General features: G+C 44.8%; 1 protein-coding gene, 1 long non-coding RNA gene and 1 other non-coding gene across 4 annotated transcripts; 1 reads left to right on the top strand and 2 right to left on the bottom strand.

Annotated features, from left to right (window-relative positions):
- Positions 1–8: 8 nt before the first annotated feature.
- On the bottom strand, positions 9–24,976 carry Gm4675 (predicted gene 4675). Of its 2 annotated transcripts, NR_131969.1 has the most exons (3): positions 24,264–24,976; positions 6,912–7,029; positions 9–327 (listed from the first exon to the last, which is right to left on the bottom strand). It is a non-coding gene; the product is annotated as a predicted gene 4675 (long non-coding RNA). The 2 variants fall into 2 exon arrangements; NR_131970.1 differs by lacking the exons at positions 9–327; positions 6,912–7,029 and adding an exon at positions 22,449–24,057.
- Positions 2,472–2,574, bottom strand: Mir6241 (microRNA 6241). Its single transcript, NR_105749.1, has one exon. It is a non-coding gene; the product is annotated as a microRNA 6241 (primary transcript).
- Sox21 (SRY (sex determining region Y)-box 21) lies at positions 24,178–27,975 on the top strand. Its single transcript, NM_177753.3, has one exon. It carries the CDS (start codon positions 25,573–25,575, stop codon positions 26,401–26,403), a length of 831 nt encoding a protein of 276 aa, NP_808421.1. The 5' UTR covers positions 24,178–25,572; the 3' UTR covers positions 26,404–27,975.

Genomic DNA, 27,975 nt, shown 5'->3' with positions numbered 1-27,975 from the left:
AGAGCTAATGAAAATGATGGACTTGGAAATGGAGATGAAGAGAAAGGAAAGCCTCACGTGGCTTTAGCCAGGTAAAGAAACACTTTGATGAGACCCAGCAATGGGGGCTATGAACTTTCGTTGGTGATCTTTCGAGGCGCTCTTGCTGACCTTCGGTGGCCCTGTGATCTTCCGTTGTCTGTCCATGGTGTCAGACAGTGTCCCCATGAGTGACAAGCTCCTTTCGTCTCTCAGGTCTCCACTGGTTTTCTCACTGTTCACCCATTGCCACCACTTGGCTTCCTCTTTGTGTTTTCATCAATCACCATATTCATCTGTTTTCTGCCTCTGCAACAGACCAGACAATTGATAAGAAAGGTTTCTACTTTGGTGTGTGGTCCTACAAATTAAGATGGCTCCTGCAAGGACCTCCTGCTGGTCTCAGCTCATGGTGGAAAACTGATGGTTGATAGAATGCATGAGGAAGACACACTATATGGGCAGTCAGACTTTACGATAACCACCTGGCATCCCACAGGCCAAATTGTGCCAGAGAGCAAGATTTCCTTCCCAACAGAAGGGACGTCTCTCCCTGTATCTAAACCACCTTCCAGCATGCTTCATTACCAATCAGCTTTCAGCATGAGCTTAGCCAGAGCAAAGCTAACTCAAAACCTGAACAATCAATCCCCCTTGCCCAGGCTCTCTTAACCTTTCCCTGTATGACTGATGGCGCAGAAAATACGATTTGATCATGGAAAATACTTCTCAAAGTTCAGAAAAGCCTGAAAAGTAATTTTGGAGCCAGAGCTTGGGCGGTCCAGACAGGTGGATCATGATTTTAGTCATCCTTGGGTGCAGACCAAGTTTGACACCTGCCTAGAGTACGCCATGCCCCGTCTCCAAAAGCCAAAACAACCATGTTATTTGAGGAGAAGATATCATCTTAGGAGAAATGTCCCAGTCATTTCTTTATGAATGTATTTTTCCCCCTTTCTCAATCTTGACTTGAGTTTGTGTGTCTTCCTGGGTTATATTAGTTGCTGACAATCTCATATATTCTCACAAGGCAGAGAAGAGTCAAATTCTAGTCCCTTCTTACGCAGCCACCCCAGAAGAACCAACCTTATGACCTCATCTAAGCCTAATAATGTCCCATGGCCCACCTCCAAAGGCCACCACCCTGGGGGGACAACTTCAACACAGGGATAGGGTAGACACAAACTCATTTCCTAGCAGGCAGGGGTGATTGCATTGCCACAGATGATTCTGAGTATCAGTTGGAACAGAAGCCAGGGCAGAAAATGGAATGTCTCCTAACACTAGGCATGCTTCCTCTTGGATTCTGTGCCAGCTCTGAATCTCCTGTTGGAATTAAAGGACCAAGAAGAGCTGGCGACAAAGGACCCTGTTAGCTGTTGGGACAAATCAACCATTTTTATCTTAAGTCGAGACACATCTGGGTTGTTTGCCTAAACTTTGAGGTACTTAACATTCAGAGATGTGAAAACCATCTAGGAAATACAAGGAAGATAATTGGTTCAGATGTCACAATTATCATAACAAAACGTATTACATATGGCAACAGGATTTTTTCCATAATACTTTACAGAGAAGCCAAAAGCTTTCAAAATGCTCTCATCAATAGCCAGATGTGCTGTGACATTCTGTAATCAAGCACAAAACCCAGCCCTTCCCATGAGAAGGAGAGTGTAAAGTCCTCTGCATCAGACACCCGCACCTCCAGGGACAACTTCCTGCGTCCCTTCCAGCCCTGCAGCTCAGGGCTCTCTATGAGTCATGGAAGAGTAAGGCTTGTTTCCCAGTACCCAGACTCTCACAGTGCTGCATGCTGATGCTTCTAGATGGTTCAGCACAGTTCAGGACACTAAAACAAACCCTAAGCCTGACTCTCTGTCTACTCAAGGGTCCCTGCTCACTGGTCCTTGCTCAATCCCAAACTACTGGCCAGAGCAGCTCCATAATCTATACCCCATTCTGCTCTTAAAGCACCCCTTAACCTCAAAACTCTCTCTCCCCATCTGTGGCTTCTCCCTTGAGCTTAGGCACCTGTCATCTGTCCAGTCTTTTTGCCCTCTGTATTGTCTGCATTGCTGGCTTTTGTATTGCCAGCACCAAACACCTGATAGAGATAACCTGATGGACGGGAGATTATTTTGGCTTATTGTTTCAGAGGGAGTCCAGTCCACCATGGTAGAGAAGGTAGGGTGGATCAATGGATAGTGATAGCCGAGGGCCGCTGGCAGCCCACACAGAGGGAGCAGACCAAAACCAGGAGTGGATGTAATGTTGAAAGGTTCACCCAGTGGACCTTTCTTCTGTCAACCCCTGCCTCACCTCCTGCACCACTACAATCTTTAAATTTGTCCTTCAAGCCATGAGCCTGTGAGGACTGCTCAGACTTAAATGATAACACCTTCTACACCACTGTGGGTCTGAGTCCCAGGATATCCACCTTTAGCCCGTGTAGCCCGTCATTCTGCTCTGTCACGTCATGGCCACCTGGAAATTCCCTCACAGATCACTTGATGGGAATTCCAGCCGCCGTGAGTGTTATAATGACTGAGGTTCCTGTGCAGTTTGATGCATGCCCATCAGCACAGCATGGCTCGCTTCAAACACTACACCCCCTCACCACATGTTGCTCATGGGGAAATTTTTGTCCAGCTTTTGGTACCTTTTCTGACTCAGTTCCTGCTGAAATATTCTAAAAGCACTGTTACTTATACTGCAGAGTTTACACAGTAGCTTCAGGGATGATGGAAGTTTCTGGATGGTACAAATGGTTTTAGTCCTTGCCCCCCATCCCACCAAAAGCTGTATTGCATTTTATAACATTCCGAGTTACTTTTTCTTAACTTTTTCCTTAAAGCGTCCAGCAAAAGGACATGGCTCTTCGTCGTATAACTCATTGAGTTGTAAACTAATAAGCTCATTTATTTAATTAACATAGAGCTGAAGAAATGGAATGTTACCAACCCCAGCTCCCTAAACACCTCCATTGAATCCTGCTAACCAGCATCCGTTTGCTCCCTTTCTTTTGACTTCTAACACTAGATGTTAGCTTTGCAAATTTGCACATAGGAAATTAAATGGAAACATTGAGATTCTGAATTCTCACACGGCTCGACATACCTGCTCAAGAATTCTGTGACAGTCACTCAGATTGCTGCTGCAAACTCAACGTCAATGTTCAAAGGTGTTTATTGCTGTGTAGAATTCCACTTTTTTAAAAAAGAAATAAACCATACTGTGCTTTTTTTTTCACCCTGAGGTTCACAGACATTTGAGTAGTTTCTTCTCTAAATTATTATGAAGAAAACTATCAGGAATACACAGTATTTCTGCTAGGCACACGCGTGTATGTGTGTGTGTGTGTGTGTGTGTGTGTGTGTGTGTGTGTGTGTGTGTGTGTGTGTGTAATTGTGGGGGGAAACCAGAAAGAGAAACTTCCAAGTCCCATGATAGGTGTCAAAGTTCATCGATACTTACAAAAGCTTTCACAGGAGTTGAATCCATTAACTCTCATTAGGAAGAATGGGATGTCTAGAGCCTTGTTTTCCCCAGCCCTTGACAACTGCTCACCTTCTAAATGTTAGCAGTGTTGAAAGGTGCACAGTCGTTCTCACTACTACTCTTGATTTGCTTTTCTGTGTGTACAAGCATGTGTATGCACGCACATGCATGTGTGCAAGTGTGTGTATACGCAGGTGTGTGTGTCCATATGTGTATGTGTGTTTGCCTTTTCGAGTTCCTCCTCCCTCTCTGGAAGGTTTTGTCCTGTCACCTACCATGCTGTGGACCCTGGCTGAATGAAGAATCTTTGTTCAGCATCTCTGGAGACCTCTGATTGGTGCTCAGCATCTCTGGAGACCTCTGATTGGTGCTTCTCCGATACCTAGAGCAACGCATGCTTTACAGAAAGCGGAGGGGTGGGGTTTGTCTCTGTCAGGTGAAAACATGCAGTGGCTTTCTGAGAAGAGTGAACAGTATTTGAAGAAGTTGCTTGAATTTGTGATTCAAACGAATTCCATAAGCTGAACTCCACATCCTTGGAGGTGGAGCACATCAGGAAACAAAATGACTTCAAGCAGAACACAGAGCTGTGGCTCCCACGCTCGTCCGGGTTGTGCTCCGTGACTTCGTGTCCCTGTGTCCACATCAGAAGCTCTGCCTCCTCCTAGTTTTGCAGCATGGGCTTAAAAATCATTAGTGCTTGTTTCGTTCTCTTTAATTAGTGTATTTTCTGCTTATTAAGCATCAAACACTCATCATGAGTCTCTTGGTTTGTTTGTAGAACCCAGGATGTCATGCAAGCCAGTTGAGGACTGTACCACTAAGCTATACTTCTCTTGTTCCTCATTCTTAAAAATTTTAAACTAACAAATGCTATTCAGCAGAGGTTTGCCTCCACTCAAGTTCATGTCAGTACATAAATTACACTCATTTCACCTCTTTGAACTTACTTTCACTCATTTGTATAATGAAAACAATATCTCGTTTTTTCATTGAATTCTGAGTGAGTCAGTTATTAAAAGCACAGTCCTCGTACAGCCCCGGCCAAGGGGAAAAGTTCAACTGGGGTGTCTTAGCCGACTGTGTTCTGTTGCTGAGAAGGGACACCGTGACCACTGCAACTCCCATAAAGTACACCACTTAACTGGAACACTTACAGGTTCAGAGGCTTAGTCCCTTGTCACCATGGCACGAAGCATGGTGTCACACAGGCAGATATGGTGCTGTATCCACGTCTGCATAGATCCACAGCAGGAACAGAGATGCTGGACCAGGCTTGAACACGTGACACACTTCCTCTAACAAGACCACACCTCCTAATCCAGTCAAGCAACAACATGCCCTAATGACCAAGCATTCAAATACAGGAGCCTACAGGAGCCGCTCCTAGGCAGACCACCATACATGGTGAGTGATCAGTGCGTGTTTACGACTATTGGCACGGCAGGTTGCCACAAATGGTGACTTGAAGATATTGGATAGTGCTTTACCGTTAGGATTTTTACCTTTCTGGAGAGCAATTCAACACAAGAGTTAAACATGATTTCTATATGTTGAAAGAGCTTCTATAATGAAACTGCTGGCATTGTGCCAGCAAGTCCTTTCCCTCTGGATGCTCTAGGGGAGAGCCTGATTTGCGGCCTCCTCCAGTTTCCACGAGCCATGCACATTTCCTGACTCTTGGCCTTCCATCACTCCAGCTCCTGCATCTGTGTTCATATCTCGGAGTCCTACCCTCCTGTGTCCTTCTTAGGACTGCTGTGATGGCGTTGAACTAGGGTCCTGTCCTCACCTCAGCACCCATAGACTCCTCACATCATGTGGCCACCTTTGTCAGTCAAGGTCACATCCCCTCAGGACCCAGGGATCCTCTGAGCACACCACTGGGCGCCCTGGCTGAACGTAACAGTCAGTGTTCACCACTGTGGCCACAGTTAGAGGTCTGTTTAGTTCCAGAGGGCAGCCACTCTGCTATTCTCACTTCCCGTGTCTGTAAAAGGAGGGAATGTAAATCTTTAGTCTTCTCCTTCTAAGAAGCCTGTTCTCAATTAGAAGAGAACGATGTGGGATTTCGGGTTTAGTTGTTTTGTTGTGGATTATTGATTCTAATGGACATCGGCATTTATTGTAGATTACTTAAAGGAATTGGGGAAAGATTTGAAAGTTCTTAAAAGCCAAGGGAAGATTCTTCCTAACGCTGAGACAAAATCTGGGCTGTAAGGAACAGAGACCTCTATGGATTCTGGGGGAACGAGGTTACAGGGTCATGGGTTCCCAACACATTTCAGCTCCAGGTCCTTCCTACGATGCTGGGACTAGGCCTCTAAGGATGCCACTTCCCAGAATCCTTTGTTATATGGGATCCTTGTTACACTTGGTCAACAGGAGGCAATAGTTCCTCAAAGGCTTTCTCCATGTGCGCGGTGTCCTTCCTCCTCCTGGGGCAGTAATGATCAGACTCAACTTGGAAACCAAGGTTAAGCGCTACCAGAACTATAAAAAATAAGTTTGCATTATTTATGTTACTTGGCCTTTTTTGTTTTCTTATGACTGGAAGGAATTGATGTAAGCATGGACGTCATTCCGTTAGAAGCACTTCTCAGAAATGCTTGCCTCTCCTCCAGAGGTGAGGAGGGACCCGACTTAATCACCCGCCCTCCCCGTCTCAGCAGAAGTGCTAAAATGTCTGTTCATCTCACAGAAGCATAGTGTCTACCATACTTACTCTTTATAACTCGGCACGTCACACCTAGATAATCAGTGAATAGATGTTGAGTTATTTGAAGAATGATTGCCTCAACCAGAATGTGTGGAATAGCGGAACTTCAGAGCTCAAAAGAGCTTCTTTACAGATGAACAAATCCTGTCTCCCTCGAGTACTAATAAACAGATGACTTTGTTCGAGACACCAGTCACAAAACTTCCAGTAACAATGTGTTCTCAACCCAACAAATAAGAGAGGGAGGGAAGAAAGGATGAGGTAGATCTGAACCTAGCTCTAATTCTGAAATATGAATCTTTATGATTCCATGTAATTACATGGGCACTGATAGATTACACCAGCGCCAAGAAAATAATTACATCAACTGATAATTTGAGTTCCAATAGAATTTATAAATTATATGTCAGCTTTCCATAGACAAATGTTCCTTCTTCAGTCAGCTCTCACTTAGTGCAATTGCATTATTCTTACTCTTTCGGCGGCATTTTCTTACCTACAATAAGGTCTCCATTTCCTCTGTGTGTTTTTTCATGCCATAGGAATTATAGTCTCTGTTGTTATTTATTTAACCTTTCTCCCCATGGGTGAAAACAGACTCTGTGAGATAGATTTACATAAACACAGCTACCCCTTCTTAGCCACTACCTTGAGGTGGCCAGATGGCAAATATTACCTTCTGCTCAGGACTCAGGCAGGCTGGACCCAGAGCCTTGGTTTTCTTGTGTTGATTTGGTTCCATAGAGCTAACAAGACCACTGTGGGAAGACCTTGTGAGGGAGTTCCGCGAGCATCTGAAAGAGAAGCAGGACACTTTAAAGTCTCTAGAAAGTCTTTTAATGACAGTAAACAAATTGAGAAACGTTTACTTAAGGAACATCGCCAACTCTAGGTCAGAAGAGCAAAAGTTGGTGTCAGTTCAGCTCTGTGACTTCACAGCCTTTGTTACCTGTGGTTATGAAGAAAATGAAGGATTCCTGCTCTCATCTGCCAGTGAAGGGCTCTGGTGCCTCTGTAAGAGAGGCCGCCATGGCATGTCCCTTCCACCATGGGAGAGTAAACTCTGAGGAAGTGCAGAGAGACCTGGAGACTCTTTCTCTATCAGTCAGCACACATAGGATGAGGGTTCCACGGCAGACTCAGAAGGCTCAGAGCCCATGGCTACCATTGGCCTAGCTGCAAAGTCCACACTAGAGACATAGGTGAGAATACCACAGGAGCTACCTCAGATCCCCTGAGGTGGAGGAGTCCTAAGAAGTGAGCCTTTGTCCTTTATTGCAAGGCCTTAGGAGTGACAAAGGAATGTTGCTTGGGGGAAAAGCAGATGTTAAAAACTAAAAACAAAACACACGGAAGTCTCTGGAATGTTCCCCTAGGGGACTAGTGACCTACAAGCAGAGCTTGAGAAAGTTCAAGCCTGAGGGCATCTCAAAAACAATGGAGATTTAAGGCATAGCAATTAGGAATAAAGAAGTCGCAGAAAGCAAAAGTCTAAGAGTGATTCCAGCCGGAAAGAGAGGAGATAACGGAAGGTTGGGGCAGGTAAGAAGAGCCGGGAGGAAACATGTGTGTGAGCCTGGCTTCAAACACGATGATGACTGCAAAGGGACAGACACATATCTGTATCATACCGCAGAGCAATCTATATCCTGGTTTACTTGTTTGTCTAAACAGTCAAGCTTCATGTCCACAAATGGCAGAGCCCAACATGAGAGTATGATACCAACAGAAGAAGTCAGATTAGCAAGGACATTGGAGGAACAACCAAAGGACAGTGTTAAAACTAGTGTTTTCCTAGAGTAGGTACAGACCCAATGTATGACTCATGGCAAGTGACATCAGAGATTCCATCCTTCAAGAAATGTGGGCTCTTAGCATAATTGACATACCACAATTAGTTTTTATCTTCATATTTTAAGTTAAACCATTTTTGCCATTTTCTTTTCTGTGGCCATGTTGGTGGAGGCTGATCTCAGCTGTGTTTCTTGTCAGTTCAGGCTTGCCGTCGTTCTTGTTACAGCACAGTAATTTCTCCTCTGACTGGAACTGGGGATTCTGCCTTCAGGTGTGTGCTGTTCTGTAAGAAGACCCCTGAGCAAACTGGAAGGCATTTCCAACATATTGTGTGTGCCAATTGTGACACAAAACATAAGAAATATGTAGGGAAAACATGGGCTACGCCTCCTCAAATGATCACAGCACTCCAACAAATCAGATCCAAAGCTACTGAGACGCCTGACATGCCAGACAAAGAATGTAAAGGCCTAAGTCTAACCACAAAACAAACAAACAAGGAAATATAACCTTGAACAACACTGTAAGTAAACAAAGGTAACGGGTACCTGTAGAATATCCCACTTACAAGAGCAGAATTCACATTCATCACATAAGAACATTCTCTAGGATATTGCATGTGTTAGCTCACAAAAGAAGCAACAGTAAACTTAAAAAGCTCAAAATTGTACAGATTATATTCTCAGACCAGGAGGAAGTAAAATTAGAAATCAATAACAAAGCCAGGCAGCGGTGGCACACGCCTTTAATTCTAGCACTCAGGAGGCCGAGGCAGGAGGATCTCTGAGCTCAAGGTCAGCCTGGTCTACAAAGGTATTGCCATGACAGCCAAGGTTATGCATAGAGAGACCCAGTCTTGAGAAACCAAAACACACCAAAACAAAACACCCCAACAACAACAAAAGTTTCTTTTGAGAATCCACAAAGAATCGTTTGGTCAGCTTGAGAATATCTCCCATGGTTGCAGATGTTAGAATATTTGATCCCCAGTTGATAATACTATAAGGGTAGGTTTAGGTCATGTGACCTTGGTGGAGGGCTAGAGGAAGTGTGTCCCTGGTGCTGGGCTCTGAGGTATGGAAGCCTCCCTCCTCTCCCTGTTGGCCCTCTCTTCCTCATGCTCACAGTTTAAAACAAGAGCCTCTAGTTTCTGCCCAACTCTGCCATCGTGGCTCTAACTGTCTGGAACCATCAGCTTCAGCAAACTCTTCCACAAGTTGCCTTCGCTGCGGGGAGCTTTTTTTGTCTCGTCTGCATTTTGTTGTTGGTTTGGTTTGATTTTGTTTCTGCTTTGAGACAGAGTCTTACTATCCCAGTGCTGAGATGAAAGGCCTGCACCACACCACCAGGCAGGTCATGAGTGTTTTGTTCCAATGACAGAAAAGAAGGGAATACAGAATTAGACTGCAATCTATAGTACGGAAAATTGAATCAAATATAGTTTGTGGTCAGGTCACACTTCGAGCAAAACTGGTAGAAGGCAGATTGTAGATCTCAAACTGATAGCCCAACGTTCTACCAACAACCTAGGAAAGAGACATAAAACAAAGCACAATCCTAAAGAAATCAGAAGAAAAGAAACTTCACGGTGGAAGTGAAGGAAATAGATCACCAAAAAATAGAAATTATCAACCATACTTTGATTCTTTAAAAATATCAACAAAACCACCAAACCTTGATCTGTACTGGGAACAAAAGAAATCACTAGAACTATTAAAAACAGTTAATTAAAAGGAAACATTATCACCAAACTAATGATAATAGGTTTTTTTAATTAAAGAATTATAAAGATAGTCTTAGAATTGTGCTCCAGTTCATTAGATCACTTAGCTGAGACAAGAAAACAATTAAAGGCTGACCCAACAAAGTTAACAGAATCCTTAAGCAAGCTTGTCAGAGCTATAGTGGTTCTGTGTATAGCTGGGACTCTGGGGATCAGAGCTAGGCGTATGCACATGCATTAAAAAAAAAAAAAAAAAAAAAAAAAGATTTGCTTTCAGGAATTGGTCCACATGATCTTGGAAGATGGTCGGCTCCTATCGTCTTAGCACTACATGGGATCCAGACCCAAGCAGCCTACTGATCACATAAACGTTGAGGGAAGTCTGAGGGGACAATGTTCCTCCTGCTCAGATTCATGAATCACATTAACTGCAGACATTCACAGCTATAAACATGGCCCTGAGAGTCCAGAACTTACAGGGAAACTGAACTGAGCCCAGGAAAGTGTAACTAGATTAGATCTAGTTACCAGTAGACATTTACGCTGAGATTGCAAGGTTGCTTCGGTTCTGCAAATGAAAGGTTTGGCGATAAGAGACCCAAGTCAGACTGCTATCCAAACAAATGCAAAATCCATTTGGCACAATTAAACACCTCATCAAGGTCTTGTTTGTTTGTTTTGAGACAGGGCCTCACTAAGTAGCCTTGACTGGCCTTATTGACCATGGGGGCCTTGAACTCACCTACTTCTGCCTCCAAAATGCTGGGATTAAACATGTATCAGAGAGAGAGAGAGAGAGAGAGAGAGAGAGAGAGAGAGAGAGAGAGAGAGAGAGACGCTTAGGAATAACCCTAACAAAAGAAGTGTAACTTCATTGGAAACTATAGCATCTTGGGAAAAGTCCATGTTTCAAAAGATATAGTATTCTTAATATTGCAATACTTTCAAAATTGATCTATAATTGAACATAATACATGTGAGAATTCCAGTGTCTTTTTAAGTAAATATGAACAGGCTGATCTAAAATGAATGTGACAATATAAGCAACAAAACAGAGCTACAACAAACCTGGGAAGACTAAGTTGGAGGGTCCACACTTACTCCAAACAACTCTTAGGACTTAGTACTAAAAGGTAAATGACCCAATAAAGATGGACAAAGAATCAGAGTAGACGATTTCCTAAAGAGTACAAGAAACACACAGGGAAAAGTAGAGTCTTGTGAGTCATCTCTCAAATGGAAACAAAATAACAAAACACCAGATAACCCCTGGTAGATCCGTTTTAGTAAAAAAGGCACATCCAGTGAATGTTAATATTATGTGTCAATCTGACTGGGTAGGGATGGCTAGATAGCTACTAAAAGTGTGTGTGTGTGTGTGTGTGTGTGTGTGTGTGTGTGTTTCTGGAAGAGAGAATAGCACTTGAATCAAGGACTGAGTGTAAGAGAAGATTGCCATGTCCAATGGGCAGGCATCACTCAACCTGTTGAGGGCCCAAATAGAATAAAATGGCAGAAAGGATGTTTCTTCTGATTGAGCTGGGCCATCCATCCTCCCCTGCCTTCACAACTAGGAGTCCCTGCTTCTCAGGCCCTCATAGATGGACTTGGACTAGGATTTCCACCCTCGTGCCTTAAGCCTTCAGACTCACATTTAATTCTTCATCTGGCTTTCTTGGTTCTCTCTCCAGCATGTCAATAATACACATTGGAACTTCCCAGTCTTCTTAGTTACACAAGCCAACTCCTCATGGGTCTGTTTCTCTAATGACCCTGACAATGTGGGATGAGTTAGACGCTTCCTCCTGCTAATAGGAATCTACACTAATAAGGTCATTTCGGGAAATAACTAATCAGTTGAGTTAAGATGGGCACTACTGTGAGCATTTTCCAGCTGTTCATCAGCTCATGGATCATTATGTGAAATGTGAGTGTGCATACAATGGAATACTATTCACTAATAAAACTGCATGAACCACTGTTGCACGATGCAACTTGGATGAACCTTGAAGCACTGTGCTATACAAAGGAGGCCTCTCATCGCATAACCATATCCTACGATCTGGTTCAAATGAGATGCCCAGAGCAGGCAAGGCTATAGAGACAGAAAGCACATTAGTGGTTGCCAGCTGAGTGGAGGGAGGGACAACTTGGAAGTAATGGAGAACCACAGCTAACAAAGACGGTGTTTCTTTTTGTAGCGTCAAAATGTTCTAAAATTTACTGCCGTGGTGGTCACACCATTCTCTGACTAAACTAAAAACCAAACAAAGCAAAAACATTGAGTTGGATGAGCGAATTGCATTATTCATATAAATTATCTTTTTCGAACATTCATTTTTATTATTTTTAAACTGTGTGTGCAGGTGCCTGTTAAAGCCAGAGGCACCAGATACTCATGGAGCAGAGCTGTCAGCTGCTGTGAGGTGCCCGACAACCATGTTGGAGTCAGTTTGGCTCCTCTGGGAGAATAATACCCGCTCTCCATCACAGGACCACCTCTCCTGAAGGCATCTTGGTAAGGACGTGATGGAACGAAATCCTTCTCATAGAAGGAGGTTGGTCTTGCTAATTAGCTCTGGAACTAGTAAAAGAGAAGTATGTTGAGGTCCTAAGTTACTATGGAAGGCAGAGGAAGCAAGTCTCAGATGTGTTCTTAAATAAAAACTTAAGTCCCAGTTGTAGTTGTCTGGATAAGAGGCAGTTTCTCCCTCCCAGTCAGAATGCTCCGCCATCATGCCCGCTGCCCAAGCGAACCAGATTCACCTGTCTCCAGTCACCTTTAGGAAGTTCACAGATGTCTTATCAGAAGCGGAAATTCTCAACCTTCGTCTGCGTCGCCACCTTCATGTTTACAACTTCACATTAGCTGAAAGATCTATCATCATTATCATCTTCACCAGACTGTAACTCTCGAAGCTGAGTCGGCAGCTAATCCGTAGCAAACAGAGAAGGCAAACACAGCACGCTCCGGTTTTCCATGTGGCGCTCCGTCTACGACGCTGCTCCAACCTGCCCCTTTAACACATATTGCTTCTTCTCTAGGGCAGCACCCTAGTCAGTGTTTACAATTAAAAACATTAATTGCAGTATGTGTTTTAATTGATGGGCCCTGTTGATTTCAGAAACCACAAAACCACTGATTCATGAGATTGAGTAGGAGTCCAGTCGGTAATGGAATGTATTAATCCATCTCTACAGACATTACTAATATTTTCCTTAAGGTATGCCCAAAAAGAGATGAAAGCAGAAGCCCATGGCTATGGTGAAGGAAATGGAACCCTACCAAAGAGCCGTCATCCAAATGTATTGCCATATGTTAATTTGGGGGTGAAACTTTGTATCCTGTAGCCATGTCTGTTTCTATTTCCCCCCCCCCTTTTTTTTGAAACACTATCATTGTTAGATGTGTAATTGGGCCCTGAGTAAGCTCACATCATTTTCTCAGTCAAAAATGAGTATAACTTACTCACATACACTTTGAAATTAGAAATTAAGGGATTAAAAAGAATAAGAGGAGGGAGCCTTAACCTAAGCTCTATAATGAGGGCTGTGATGAGTGACTCCAGAATCTTCCAGACTGCAGAGAAATATTATCGAGGATGCATTAGATTCCATGTGTTTACCTTTTTTCATTGAGATAATTTAATACTTCAGGTTTGAACTATGTAGCAGTTTAACTTTTTAAGATGTAATGTTACATGAATAGTCTGCTTATGTGTTCGTTCACTGCTGCGTGCCTGGTGTCCTCAGGGGAAGCCAGAAGAGCATGTCAGAACCCCTAGAATTGGAGTTACAGACAATTGGGAGCTTCCCTGTGGATGCTGGGAACCAAGCCAAAGCCCTCTGCAAGGGTAGCCAGGGCTCTCAAACCACTGAGTTATCTCTCCAGCTCCTTATTTATGGATTTTAAAAATATATATAGGTATATAAAAAAAAAAAACCTCTAGTGGAGAATGAGTTTGCTGCCTTCAGAAAATCTAGGCAACAGAACTTATTCCTATATAGATGGTGGTTAACTAAAGCTTAAATATTTTAGGATTGGAAGGGAAAGGCCATTAACATGAAACAGAAAACACTCCAAGAAAGCTCCAGCTATTAGGGTGATGGCTGGATTTCCCTTCTGCTGCCACAAACACTGCCCATGGTTAATTCAAAAATGGGGATGGGGGTGGGGTAAGGAGTACAGGGTTTTTGCAATTGTTACTTTGGATTAAAAGTCTTCTCTTATAAATTCTACAGCCTGTGTAACAATGTTACTAATTGTAAAGATCGGTTCTCTGGTGACAAAAGGAGTTAGATTCCTCATCAAAAGCCCACTTGTAAACTAGTAGGTTAGCTTGGTCGGCTGATGCTGATGATGCTGGATTTCTGATGAAGGCTGCCCTACTTATCCATTGCTCCATAACAAACTGTTCCAACATACAGTGACTTAACAAAACATGAAGTTTCCTATGCCCATGATTTTTAGAAATCAGATAGGGCTCAGTGGGGTGGTTCTTCAGTCTCACACATCATGACAAAAGTCATTTGGTGGAATTTTCTGGTGCAGGAACCATTTTGAAGGCTCCAAGAAAGGATCAGTTTTATGACTGATACCCCAGGTGGGATGGCCCAAAGGTTTGGATAAGCATGACAGTCTTATTTGGGCAGTCTCAAAATAGCCACGAATTCCATACAGCAGCCCAGGGCTTCCAGAGACTGCAGCTAGAAGCTACAAAGCCTTGTAGTACAGCTACACTTAGAGATCCCAGAATGGCACTTCTGCAGCACCATACTGGTCAAGCAGGTCACCAAGGGCAACCAGATTCTGGGGTGAACTAATTATCAGACTTTAGTTCTCATGAGGGGCTAACAGAGGACATGCTTCCTTCCCCAATCTCCTCCAAAGTCTGGAACATTGAGCACATTTGCACATCTGGCTGAAAACAAAGTTCCATTTCTTCTGTAGCATAAAATCAAAGAAGCACAGAGATGAGCACTGCCCTGTCATCACAAGCCCGGGTGGACTCAGAACTCTACAAAACTCCTACAGCGTGACAGCTCCTAGGAGATGTTCTATTTCCCTTCGCCTCATGCAAAATTTGCCTGTCTGATCATCACCCAAACAGAGTGCTGTCTCAGGGTCCCAAATAGAGTGCCAGTCACCCAGCCAACATCCCAGATGTCTTCTTGCCTAAGAAATAAGACTTACAGAAAGAAAGAAAGAAAGAAAGAAAGAAAGAAAGAAAGAAAGAAAGAAGGGAGGGAGGGAGGAGGGAGGGAGAGAGGGAGGGAGAAGGGAGGGAGGGGGAAGGGAAGGAGGGAGGGAGGGAGGGAGGGAGAGAAAGAAAGAAGGAAGGAGAAAGAAAGAAAGAAAGAAAGAGAGAGAGAGAGAGAGAGAGGGAGGGAGGGAGGGAGGGAGGGAGGGAGGGAGGGAGGGAGGGAGGGAAGGAAGGAAGGAAGAAAGAAAGAAAGAAAGAAAGAAAGAAAGAAAGAAAGAAAGAAAGAAAGAAAGAAAGAAAGAAAGAAAGGGAAAGGGAAAAGAAAGGGAAAAGATTGGAACCAGTATGTGGTGGCACATGCCTTCTTTGAAAACCACTACAGATGCAGAGGCAGGAGGCTCTCTGAGTTTTAGGTCAGTTATGAATATGTAATGAGAACTTGTCTCAAAACCAAAACAAACAAGGACCAGAGTTGTACCTGAGTTGGGAAGTCGCTTGTCTAGTGTGCAAATGCCTAGATTTGAATTCCCAGCAGCAGGTAAGTCAGATTCAAAAGCTGCATGCTCTCAGTCCTAGCCCTCGGTGGGCAGAGGCAGGAAGAACTGAAGGTCGCCTCATCCTCTGGTACATACAGTTTGAGGAATCAACTGTGAATATGTGGGGGGAAATTTTTCTCACAATTGATGCTGCTAAACTTACATAAATAAATCAGCATAGTTAAAAGAGATGAAGAAAATGCCTTCTTCAGAATGAAAGCGATCAAACAGAAGTTTGGGAAAGGGCTTACCTTGACATGTCTGGGAGATCCCTGAATTTTCACTGCCTCAGCTCCAAAGAATTTTAAAGGTAAAAGTTGCATCATTCACAATTAAAGTATTCCAAGAATAATTTTTTTAAAAGAATAAGTCCAACAAGAATGTTGATAATCAACAATCTTTTAGGCACTCCATCCATTTTATAAAAAATGCAAAAGCATGACTTACTCACATTATAAATTTCTTTATAGTCAAGAAACTATTAAAAACAGACCCATCCAATGTTTATAATTCAAATTTAATAAATGTTATTTTGTAGCCAGCCTGCCCTTAGTAACAGCTTAAAATGGCAGACTTAAGTGCCAAGGTGATGCCAGGGACACTTGCTTACCAAGGCCTGAGGCCCTATTTCTACCTTTGGCATTCACATTGTAGAAGGAGAGAACCCATTTTCTGACCTCCATACAAATGTCACTGCTACCTGCCAACACACATACATACACATATACATACACAATAAAGACATAAATGTTAAAGTAAAGAAGTTTTAATTAAGAAGTTCAATAACTTCCAAATTGTTCATGGAGAAAGGAAATGGTAAACTACAATTGGTAAGTCTTTATTTTTATTTATTTTTTATTTAGACGTAAATACATGTGTCTACTTGTCAGTATATGCACCCCGCATGTGAACAGGTGCTCAGGGAGTTCAGAATATAGTACCTGATACTCTGGGACTGCAGTTACAGACTGTTGTGAGCTGCTGTGTGGATGCTAAGAACCTAACACAGGTCTTCTGCAAGAGCAACAAATAAATGCTCTTAACTTCGGAGCCATCTCTCCAGCCCTTGCTTGATATGCCTTGATGACAGCGCTTAAGATGTGGATTTTTTATTTGGGAGTACATTAAGTCTTGTCATGTCTAATACTCTTAGGTTAGTTTAGAAATCTTGGATGTGAATTATGGGGTTAAATCCTCACCCTGTTTTTTTTTCTTCTTGCCTGTGCATACTTAGAGCAATGTCTGATTCACTCATTCGTCAACCATTTATTAAGCACCTATTTGATTCCAAGAACCTCTCAAAGTGCTGAGGTAGAAAGATCAAAAAGATATAGTCCTTGCCCTTGGGTGTTTAAAGTTGAATGAGGAAACAATAGGGGTTAATAGCCATAACCAAGAGCTACTGGCACTAGAATAGTAGTTGAGCTGGGATACGAAGATTAAACAGTGAGTAGTTAACTGAGCCTGGTGGAGTCATTAAAAAAAAAAAAAAAAGAGTTACTTGAAGCTGTGGCAAGTGAATGCATCTGATAGAACTTTCTCGTCCAGGTGTTCCCAGACTCCCAAGTCTCTCCCAAGTATCCCCATAGCAAAGAGAGAATTTCACTTAAAATGCAAGCCCTGTGATACAATGAGGGCCTTTTTTGTTTTAAGTGCATAAACAACGATGAATTTTATCATAACAGTATCAGACAGCCATAAATAAACAATGTACACACATGAACATCAGATACTGAAAACTGACGGCTTAGACATGCCTGTGACTACAGTCCAGCCACCCCTGACAAGTGACTGGATCAGGAAAAGGGAAGCTGATAATTATCAAGAGGATAGGTCAACTAGGAAGTAAGTGTGTAGAAATATTTGCTGCCAACAAAGCATTCAAATACAATGTATCTCTACAAATACCCAGAGGGGATAAGCCCACTGAGGTCATAAGTCAAATTTTCAGGCAGCTGAACTGATTAGGTACAGACACTATCAGACCAAACACTAATTTTTAGTACATTCGAATTCCTGCCTATGGTCCTCTCATGCAAGAGAAATGAGAAGGAATTGGGGCTTTACTTTTTCTGACTCTTTTGTTCTGACTATAAAGAAAGGAAACAAACATGAACTAAACAAAAACCTGAGTGAAGCAAGCATTCTGAAGTAGGTGTGGACCCTGTAAAGTGATTATCCTCTTGATAATTATCAGCTTCCCTTTTCTTGACCCAGTCACTTGTCAGGGGTAGCTGGTCTGAAGTCACAGGTATGTCTAAGCTGACAGTTTTCAGTATCTGATGTTCATGTGTGTACATTGTCTATCTATGGCTCTGGCCTGTCCTCCAAGACTTGGGGCATTGGAGCGAGACCAAGCAAGGAATGAAAGGGGACTCTCTTAAGCCCTGGAGTTTCCATACTGGTGCAGGAAGAGTGGCTATGGTTTCTCGTGTAAGATTTGATATCACAATGGTCTAAGAAAAATTGAAGAAAACCAAGCAACCAACTTCATGGGCAAAAATTTAGGCATATCAGAGGGAGGAATAAAGAAAGGAGTTAGTGTTCTTACTTTAGGGATAAAGAATGGATGTTTTGGTTGGCCAGCATCTAAACTAAGAAAATGATATCCAGGAAGAACCATGGGAAAATGTGTAGGTGTGTGTGGTTCTGTGGCATAAAGCCAGGGATAACTGGATTGTTCAAAGTCCCAAGTTCTGGAAACAAACAGAAACAAAGAAACAAAAGACTCATGAAGTCATTCCTTCTTTCTAAGTTTCTTTATTTCCTAAATTCTGATCAGTAATAGTGAGTAGACAGTGTAGTAAAAGTGAAATAAAGTACACAGAGACAGAAAGAAGATGAAAACTCCCAGGATCTATAGATGCTTTTAATGTAGAAAAGCTAAAACAAATCATTTAAAGGGTTTCAAGCTATGTGCAGCGGCGTAGGCTGAGACAAACCAGTCTCTGGTTGGAGATCAGCCTGGGAAAAACAGTGACTCTGTCTCAAAACTCAGTAGGTAAACGAATGAATTTTCCATCTGTGTCACATGGTTGCTATTTAAAAGTCAACATAAAAAAAAATCAAATGATTTCTAAATACTGACAATAAGCAGAAAATTAAGTCCCTAAAATACATCAGTTTTTAAAGATAGCATCTTACAATATACTATTTATCTTAGCAAGTAAATACTTTTCAAACATGTTAAATATTTTAAAATATATGAAAATGCAATGTATGCTAACTTAAAAAATAACAGGGGGGTTAAAAACACTAAAAACCAACAAATAATAGATAAAATAATAGATACTGTACCCAAATACACACGCACACACATATACCAAAGATCTCATCAAGTGAAAAATTAATGAAAAGACACTAGGCTCATGGATTAGAAGACCAATATTACAAATATCCAGTTCTCAATATACAGGCATATAGAAATTTTAATTTTAAAAGCTTTCAAAAATAGTTGGGATCTTAAAGAATACCTGTAAATAAAATATCTGTCCTAAAATGTGAGTAGAAATACAAAGGCTGAGAGTATTCAAAATACTCTTGAATAACGAGAGGATTTGCCATACCAGATAATGAAAAAAAAAAAAAAACAAAAAACAGACATACAACAAAGCAATAGCTTACAATGAAAAACAGAAAGCATAAAAACCGATTTCAGTTGGGGCTCGGTAGCACTAATGAATAGCGCACTGGCACAGTCTTTGCAGCTAATAGTTCTGAGCTTGAGGATCTATATGGAAATAAATGAACCTCATGGTATCTACAAATATCAATTTCAGGTGGATTCTGGTAGTGGAAGAATAATTTCTACAAGACCAAACATCTGAGAGATGTTGAAATTGATTTATGTATATCAAACATCCCACAGACAATGAACACAGGACAATAGTCATATATATAAATAATATACAATTATATATAATAGACATATATGCATATATATACATATGTACATTCATACACATATCTATAAACTACAACACTAAAGGACCCACTTAGAAAAGAGACATAGCATGAAGTGAATTTCCCACTTCACAGCCTTCATACTTTGTGCAAACAGAAGGAAACAAGACAGGAAATGTCTCATCAACAAGGAAGGAAGCAATAGTCTGCGGCACGTTTGCACAATCTTTCCAGCTAAGATGAGTGAACTGCAGGGATGCACAGTAAAACCAATGTATCCAAACAGCATGATTAGCTGGAAGAAGTCAATAGATAATATATATGAAAGTTTTCTGATAAAAATTTCACAAGTTAGAACATTAAAACAATCATTTTTAAGGATACATCAGATTTTTTATTAGATATTTTCTTTATTTACATTTCAAATGTTAATCTCTTTCCTGGTTTCCCCTCCAAAAAGCCCCCTACCCCTTCCCCCCTCCTCCATTCACCAACCCACCCACTTCCGCTTCCTGGCCCTGGCAGTCCCCTATACTGGGGCATAGAGCCTTCACAGGACCAAGGGCCTCTCCTACCATTGATGACCAACTAGGCCATCCTCTGCTACATATGCAGCTAGAGCCATGAGTCCCATCATGTGTTTTCTTTGATTGGCAGTTTAGTTCCTGGGAGCTCTGGGAGTACCGGTTGGTTCATATTGTTGTTCCTCCTATGGGGCTGCAAACCCCTTCTGCTCCTTGGGTACTTTCTCTAGCTCCTTCATTGGAGACCCTGTGCTCTGCCCAGTGGATGGCTGTAAGCATCCACTTCTGTGTTTGTCAGGCACTGGCAGAGCCTCTCAGGAGAGAGCTACATCGGGCTGTGAAGATGGACCCTCAGAGGACCGGCCCTAAGTCAGTCACAGGAATGCAGGAGGGTCTGCACACTGAGTCACCCAGCAGTGACTGCGCAGCTGATGTCCTTCTGTTGCCTGCCATAGGACGACTACTGAGGAATCACCTACTCTAAGGCGCCTTTCCAATCCATAAACTGGGGTGTGACTCTTACTCTATAGTACTTCTCAAAAAGCGCAGAGAGGGCTAAGAACTAAGTCCTAGCAGCTGGGAAATAAGAAAACTACTCTCTGAATGAACCCCAAGGCATCCACAGACAGGTCCCCAGTCAGAAGGAAGGGCATCCAGGAGGAATCCTCTCAGATTTGTTCTTCTCCTAATAAACAGACCGCGCTGCTGATGTAACTGATGAGTGGCCCCGCCCTGCCAACGTCACGAGTCACATGACAGGATTGTGGTTCTGGATTTGCCTCAGCCTAGCAACCAACCCTCAACCCTCCCCATCTACCCCCTTAAAAGCACTTATCTACAGAGATTAAAGCTTTCTGCTATTTTTGCAGGGTTCTTGAAGCTTAAAATTGGGATTTTGTGCAACTGCCTCTCTTAAATTTAGAAAGGTTTTCCTGGCGGGGGTAGGGCTGAGGGCCTTGGGTGGGGCCGAAGAGTCAGAAAGAGACAATTTTGGTGTTTCTAGTGTAGTCATTAGGGAAAGCTCTTCTAGCCAGTGCCAACCTCCTTGTACAACCTCATCAGTACAACCTTAGCTTTGTAAGCACAGCAGAAACGATGAAAATCGGGGACTGAAATCTCAAAATGATACGAAAGCCTATATTTGTACCCTCTGATGTAACTCACTTTTCTTGCCTGTTTAATCCATTTGGAACCTGTATCGCCCTGCCCCCCCCCCCCCCCCCGTAGGATAAAAGACTGGGAAAGCAGAGCTGTCACTAAAGCCTAAATAAGGTTGGCTGCTGTCATCATTCCCTTCTTAGCAGGTCAAACAAGCTGCATTGCATTTCGAGCGAAAGATGACTCTTTCCTAGCACCTGCTGAAGAGCTGGACCCCAAGGTTCTCTTAAGGATAGTTTTAGACGCCCCGATTCCACGTGGATCCCACCATGAGGCTTGGCCTCTAAGTGTTGAAAGTATCCTGAAGGTTGGGTTCCTGAAACCTGTAGATTAAAATATCATACAGAGTGAGGATGGAGCAAAAGGAAAGGAGAGGAGGAGATGGAGGAGGAAGAAGCAGGAGGAGGAAGTGGGGAGGAGAACGTTGAAAAGATGGGGGGGGGGAGGGGGAGGCGTCTAGGTTCACACTGGGACCTGGACCTCCCTATGCCTTTGAGAAGAAGAAAGTGGATCTGCCTGGTTTGATGCTGCCAGGTACTTTTCGACTCCTGCCAGCATCATTGCTGCCTCCTAGTGAAGCTTTCGGGACTGGGAAAGGAGAGCAATTATGAAGGAGGCTATGAGGCGGGGGAGGGCAGTATCAGGACACCCACAGACTTTCCATGCAAGTCTGCTCTGTTTCCCACTGGATACTTCTGTGGCTCGGGCACTACCGTGTCCCTAAAGAAAGCAGAGTCTCCTGGTGAAACTAACCAGGTGGTCTGCTCTCTGCGTGCTTCCTAAGAGTCGACAGGACCCATCGCACTGACAAGTCTCTATCATTTCCTTGTCTTTTACCTATTCCTCATATGGGCCATTCCCTTTCCTATAACCTACATATTCATCATTCAGAAGGGACTGCACCCTAGTTGTTTAAGCATGTGCCATTCTACCGATCTGAACATAACAGGGGAGCAAATGAAAACTGAATTTACATTTGCACACACACACACACACACACACACACACACACACACACACACACACACACACAAAGGTTTGGGGCTTTCCCTTATTAAAAGCTCTGCTGGGCTCATGCCAGAGGGGTCTGGAGGTTGATGGGTAACAGGGAAACTATTTTCTTTTATCTCACAATTATTGAGGATGCTCTTTTCTTCAGATGTGAAGGTCTCAGGACAAGAATACTGACCCCCCACCCCCCCAAAAATCCAGAAGTGATAAACCAAAGCATCGCCCATTTTGAACTGTGCTAAGTTTTGTTTCATGAACACAGGTCGCACACACAATTATTTTCTTTTTATGATGTCTCTGCTTTCTACTGAGTTTTCTAACTTGGCTCACTTGCTAAAAGGGCAATGTTACATAGTTTATACTGGGGTTATTCACAAAAGTTTTATGTATTTGATTTTTGACAACTTATAGCATACATAAGCATAGATTTCAGTCATATATACAAACATTTCTATGCAATCATAATTTATTGCATGTTTATAAGATAAATTTGAAGCGCATAAATTATTTAAATTACCAACATAAATTGATTTCTTCAGCCTTCAATCTTTTTATGTCAAGATAATTTTCATTACTAGACTCAACTTTATTCAGAATTAGTGAATAACAGTTTTCATATATTGTGTTCCCATATATATGTTCTTTGTGTGACAGTGGGTAATATTTTGTCTCAAAACTATTATGCAAGTTGGTAGGTTGAAAGCTCAGAGACAGTAATTTTGTAGTTTATCATCATGAAACAGTGTATTTAATATCCTAGTCTATGTAATTACACTTGCCAGAGTCTTAGCATCGCACCACCCAGAGTCTGAATGACAGTGTCTACAAAAGTGAGGTAAAGAATTATGATTCTAGAGGAATCAGTTCAATTGTTTTAGCAACAGGAGAGCAAAAACAATACAAAATAAGCATTTACAAACATGACAGCTAAGGAAAACAGAAACCCACTTAACATGCCACTGCTGACTGGCATGTCTGTTATCACAACAAACATTTCAAAAGCCATCGCCTTCTTCAATTTAAATGAGCAACAAAACAAGCCCAATTCTTAAATAAATAGGAGTGCAAACCAATTCATGTTAATGCCCTGATTACAAATCAATGGTTCAAAGGTCCCGTGTGTGTACAAACTGGACATAAATTGCAAAAAGACATTTTAAAAAAAGCTAACCGTGTATACGAATGTGTTACTTGCAAACAGCCAAAGGAAGACAAGTAATCTGCCTGAAACACAAAGTCCCTGAGGAGGGGGGTTCCCCAGGAATATTCGGGGGTGCTATTTGATTTTTGATTGTGTATAGCGTCAATTATAATAGCTCTAACTACCAAGCAAGAAAACTGGCTCAACAGCATAAAAACTGTCAGAGTAGAACATTTTTAAAATTTTTATTTAGAGAAATGATTTATGCTTTTGATTTGAAGCAGCTTTGCCCTATCGTTGAGAGACTGCAAACGTTAAAGAAACAACACAGAGATAGCTCTGACGACCAGAATTAAAAGAAGGCAAAACAAGACAGAAGACAACTGTTTAAAAAAGCTGTGTATTCAGAAGGGGATGCGGGCTCAACCTAGGCTCATTCCTTTTCCAAAGGCTTGCCAAAAATGTTCTGTCCATCCTGGGCTACTTTCCACTCCACTACCTCTGAGTGCAACCATGAGGCAAGAAACTGCCGGAGGCGTCTGTTGCGAGTCACACCTGGCCCTCCAAGGAAAATGAGTACTTTCTTGCCATTCGGAACAGTCTCAAACACTTTCAAAGACTCTTCCCCCACTCCCACCCCCAGGCTCAACCCTCTTCCTCGCCAGTTTCTGAAGCTCTTTTCCTCTGGTGTACCGCTTTCATCCTCCCGGAAGAGCAGCCAGCAGAGCACCAGCAGCGCTGGGCAGAACAGGGGAGCCGCCGGCGACACCAAGCTCCAAACAGTGCGCAGACTCCGCGGCGCGCGGCGGACACTCCACTCGCCTAAACCTGCACTCAAAGTGAAAAAAGAGTAGGAGGAGGAGTGTTGGGAGGGGGGACGGGAGGAGGCTCCGCTGGTCCCTCCTCCCTCCTGGACTCCCCGGCTCCTCCTCCGCACTCCCAGGATATACACACACACTCACACACGGCCGCGGCTGGACATGCACACCCAGCGCCCGCTGCCGGCGCCAACACTCGCAGGTGGCGACACTCACCTGAGCCGGGCTGCAGTCGCCTCGGAAGCGGCGGAGCGAAAGCCTGGGCCCGGAGCTGGGAAAGCAGGAGCAGCCCCAGAGCAGACCTGCGATCTGAGGTGATATAGCACGTTTTCTTTAATCCCCGTCCTCCTCCAGGACCTGGATCCCTGCATCCTTCCAGCCTGCGGCGCCCGGAGTAGCCGGGACCCAGGGGCTCGCGGGCGCGGCACCCACGCGGGCGCACGCTCGGAGGCGCGCTCACCGAGAGGGGCGCGGCTGAGCCCGGGCCGGAAACTTGGGAGAAGTTAGTTGCAAGTGTCTGGCTGCTGCGACCGGAGCTGGGAGAAGGCGCCCGGGCCTGGCCGGCCGCGCCGCACCGAGCAGCCCTCCGCTTCTGGAGTGCTCCGGGAGCCCGAGACCTTCAGTGCGCCCGGGGAAGCTGGGAGCCAGCGGAGCAAGCATGGCCCCGGGGACAGCCTGCAGCAGCGAGTCGGAGAACCCGGACAGTCTCCACTGAGGCCCGGCGACTCAGGCTAACTCAAAACCTCAGCCCGCCTCCTTCCTCTCCTCTCCTGTGCCAAAGCCCGGCAGCAAGATTCTCCAGGCAGGTGCCCGGGGACAGCGTCAGCCCTCAGCAGAACTACAGGATTGGGGGTTCCATCAGCGCGCCCTGACCCCGACACAGAAGACGGGCCGCTGCAGTGTTTGTGTTTCTGTCCGCCGCCCTGCTCTGCGCGCCCCGACCCTACCCCTCCTCTTCCTCTTCGCGGCCACCCCTCCCCCACTCCCATCTGCTTCTGTCAAATGAGAAAGTCACCGGGGAGAACCCAAACACTCCAGCCGCCGAGAGCCCCCTTTGGCACTTGGCAGCACGCGGCGGCGGGCTTCTCGGCTCAACTTGGTGGATCCTCCGCCGCTCAACTTTCGGGGCTGCTTGGCTTTTAAGGCGCTGAAGACAGAGGAGAGGGGAGAGCAGAACCAGGCAGCGGCCACCTGCAGGGAGTTGGCGAGCCAAAGCAACGGGACAGAGGACAAAAAAGCAGAGGGCAGAGTGACACCGCGGAGTGGGGACACCGAGGAGAAGTTTCAGGGTCCCGGAGAGGATTTTTTCTTAGAGCTCGACCAGACAGACCAAAGCGGTCCGGGACGCAGCGCCCCGACCCAGGGCTGGTCGTCTGGTCCTCTCTTCCCGCGCGGGAACGACGCGGGGACGCACGGCCGCCCGCTGAGCCGGTTCCCTCTGGCAGCCAACATTGATTTCCTCCGGGCGGAGGCCGAGGGCCCCGGTGGCGGCGGCGGCGGGCTGCAGCCGCGGCACGGCGACAGCATGTCCAAGCCTGTGGACCACGTCAAGCGGCCCATGAACGCCTTCATGGTGTGGTCGCGGGCTCAGCGGCGGAAGATGGCCCAGGAGAACCCTAAGATGCACAACTCGGAGATCAGCAAGCGCCTGGGCGCCGAGTGGAAGCTGCTCACCGAGTCGGAGAAGCGGCCGTTCATCGACGAGGCGAAGCGCCTGCGAGCCATGCACATGAAGGAGCATCCCGACTACAAGTACCGGCCGCGGCGCAAGCCCAAGACGCTGCTCAAAAAGGACAAGTTCGCCTTCCCCGTGCCCTACGGCCTGGGCAGCGTGGCGGACGCCGAGCACCCGGCGCTCAAGGCGGGAGCCGGGCTGCACGCGGGCGCGGGCGGCGGCCTGGTCCCCGAGTCTCTGCTCGCGAACCCCGAGAAGGCGGCCGCCGCAGCTGCCGCCGCCGCCGCGCGCGTCTTCTTCCCGCAGTCTGCGGCCGCTGCCGCCGCCGCCGCTGCCGCCGCCGCCGCTGGCAGCCCCTACTCACTGCTCGACCTGGGCTCCAAGATGGCAGAGATCTCGTCGTCGTCGTCCGGCCTGCCGTACGCGTCGTCGCTGGGGTACCCCACGGCGGGTGCGGGCGCCTTCCACGGGGCGGCCGCGGCGGCTGCTGCGGCCGCGGCGGCCGCCGGAGGGCACACGCACTCGCACCCCAGTCCCGGCAACCCCGGCTACATGATCCCGTGCAACTGCAGCGCGTGGCCCAGCCCGGGGCTGCAGCCGCCGCTCGCCTACATCCTGCTGCCAGGCATGGGCAAGCCTCAGCTGGACCCCTACCCCGCGGCCTACGCTGCCGCGCTATGACCCCGCGGGGACCTGTGCACACACGTGTACATATGTATAGGTTCGAGACTCGCGGCCTTCCGCTGCGCCCTCGGGCGACAGGGGGCCCGGTTTGTATGTACATAGATGTATAGGTGTCAGGCAGAGGCGGAGATGCCAGTCCGGGCTTGAAAGGCCGAGCCTTCGAGGGCGCGGGCGAGAGAGCGTGTGGATTTCGCAGCATCATTCCCCAGCCGCCGCACTTCTGCAGCCAACTTTAAAGGAGAGCGGTTGTTAGCGCCAGCAGTTGGTGTTTGCTTTGCACTTCGGAACCTGTTGCGTTTTGACCCACAGAGGGGGAGGGGCGGTGCTTTACGATACGTTGGGCTTTCCAGTTTTGTTGGTTGGATTTTGCTTTTTGCGTCTCATCCTTCCTCCCTCCCGGTCCCACTTGGTCCGTGTTGCATGAGCTCGGTTCTGATGTTCGGTCTGAAATAGCTGGCCAAGGGGAGAGCCGGTGACTCGTGTCTTTAGCTTTTTAGAGTAGGGTGGCTCTGGGCAGCCTTACTCTGATTGTACTGTTGAATTCTGTAGGCCTCTGCAGAACACAGCCCGGATCTCTTCTTGACCAGTGAATGACCAGCTCGAATCCGGCCTGTATATGAGAGATGACCGCCGTTCCTTTTGTTTCATCCCATGTGCAAATCAAAGCAAGACCTTTTTTGGTTTTTCTTCTACTTCTTTCCCAAGAACAAGAAATGCAAAGAAATACATGTGAGGTGGAAGTTGTCAGTTCGATATTCTACCCCTGAAATATCAGCTAGAAGTCTCTGAGTCCGCTGGCTTGGACTTGTGACACAGTTTACGAACGCGTGGAAAGTACACAAGCTGTTTCCCCTCAAGGCTGAGTTCACCTTAAGATTGTAAATGTGTGTATGTCAGTGAAAACGTTGAGTCTTGGGAAATGTGTTATTTTCGTTGCCCTAAATTTGAGTCGGTTTGAGACTCAATACATGTTGAGCAAATGTCAAAGTTAACTTTTAAGAATTGCGGAACTTTCAGAATCGCAATTTTATCTAATATTAAATCAGACTTTTTTGTCTGGGCCGTAATTATATATTTATTACTTAGCAAAACTGGGGAAAAAAAGGACAGAAAGAAAGCACAGAATTGTTTTTGAAAGATGCCTCTCACCAACTAGTACTCCTCCCAAGCTGAACTGTTTTGGCCTGTTTTTCAGAGCTCCCTTCCCATTTAGCTTATTTTCTAGACAGCCTGCAATTCACTTGCAAATTATAAAACACATTTTAGAAAAAAAAAAAACCTTCCTGAAATTATAGCTTTTTGTTCCCTTTTAAATGTATATATTTTGACTAATGTTTGTGAATGAAGTTGCTAACATGTATTCAGTTTCGTTTTGGCTTTATGTAAGATAAAGTTTTAAAAGTTTAAATATTGGTTTTAACTTTTATGTGTAAATGGTTTTCTTGTGCGATCTTCTAATTTAATATTAGATGCGTCTAAGCTATATCTGTAAATTAGAACCCTACTATCACTCCGTTCATTTTTTTTGAACAAAGAGTTAAATAAAGCCTGAACCAGGGAAAAGAGAAA

This window comes from Mus musculus, chromosome 14, assembly GCF_000001635.26.
Source record: "Mus musculus strain C57BL/6J chromosome 14, GRCm38.p6 C57BL/6J".
NCBI lineage: Eukaryota > Metazoa > Chordata > Mammalia > Rodentia > Muridae > Mus > Mus musculus.
This window is presented reverse-complemented; position numbering and strand designations above follow the sequence as displayed.

What these genes read in the sequence shown, in the direction of transcription:
- Sox21 (NM_177753.3), top strand. Translation starts at nt 25,573, where the DNA reads ATGTCCAAGCCTGTGGACCACGTCAAGCGGCCCATGAACGCCTTCATG.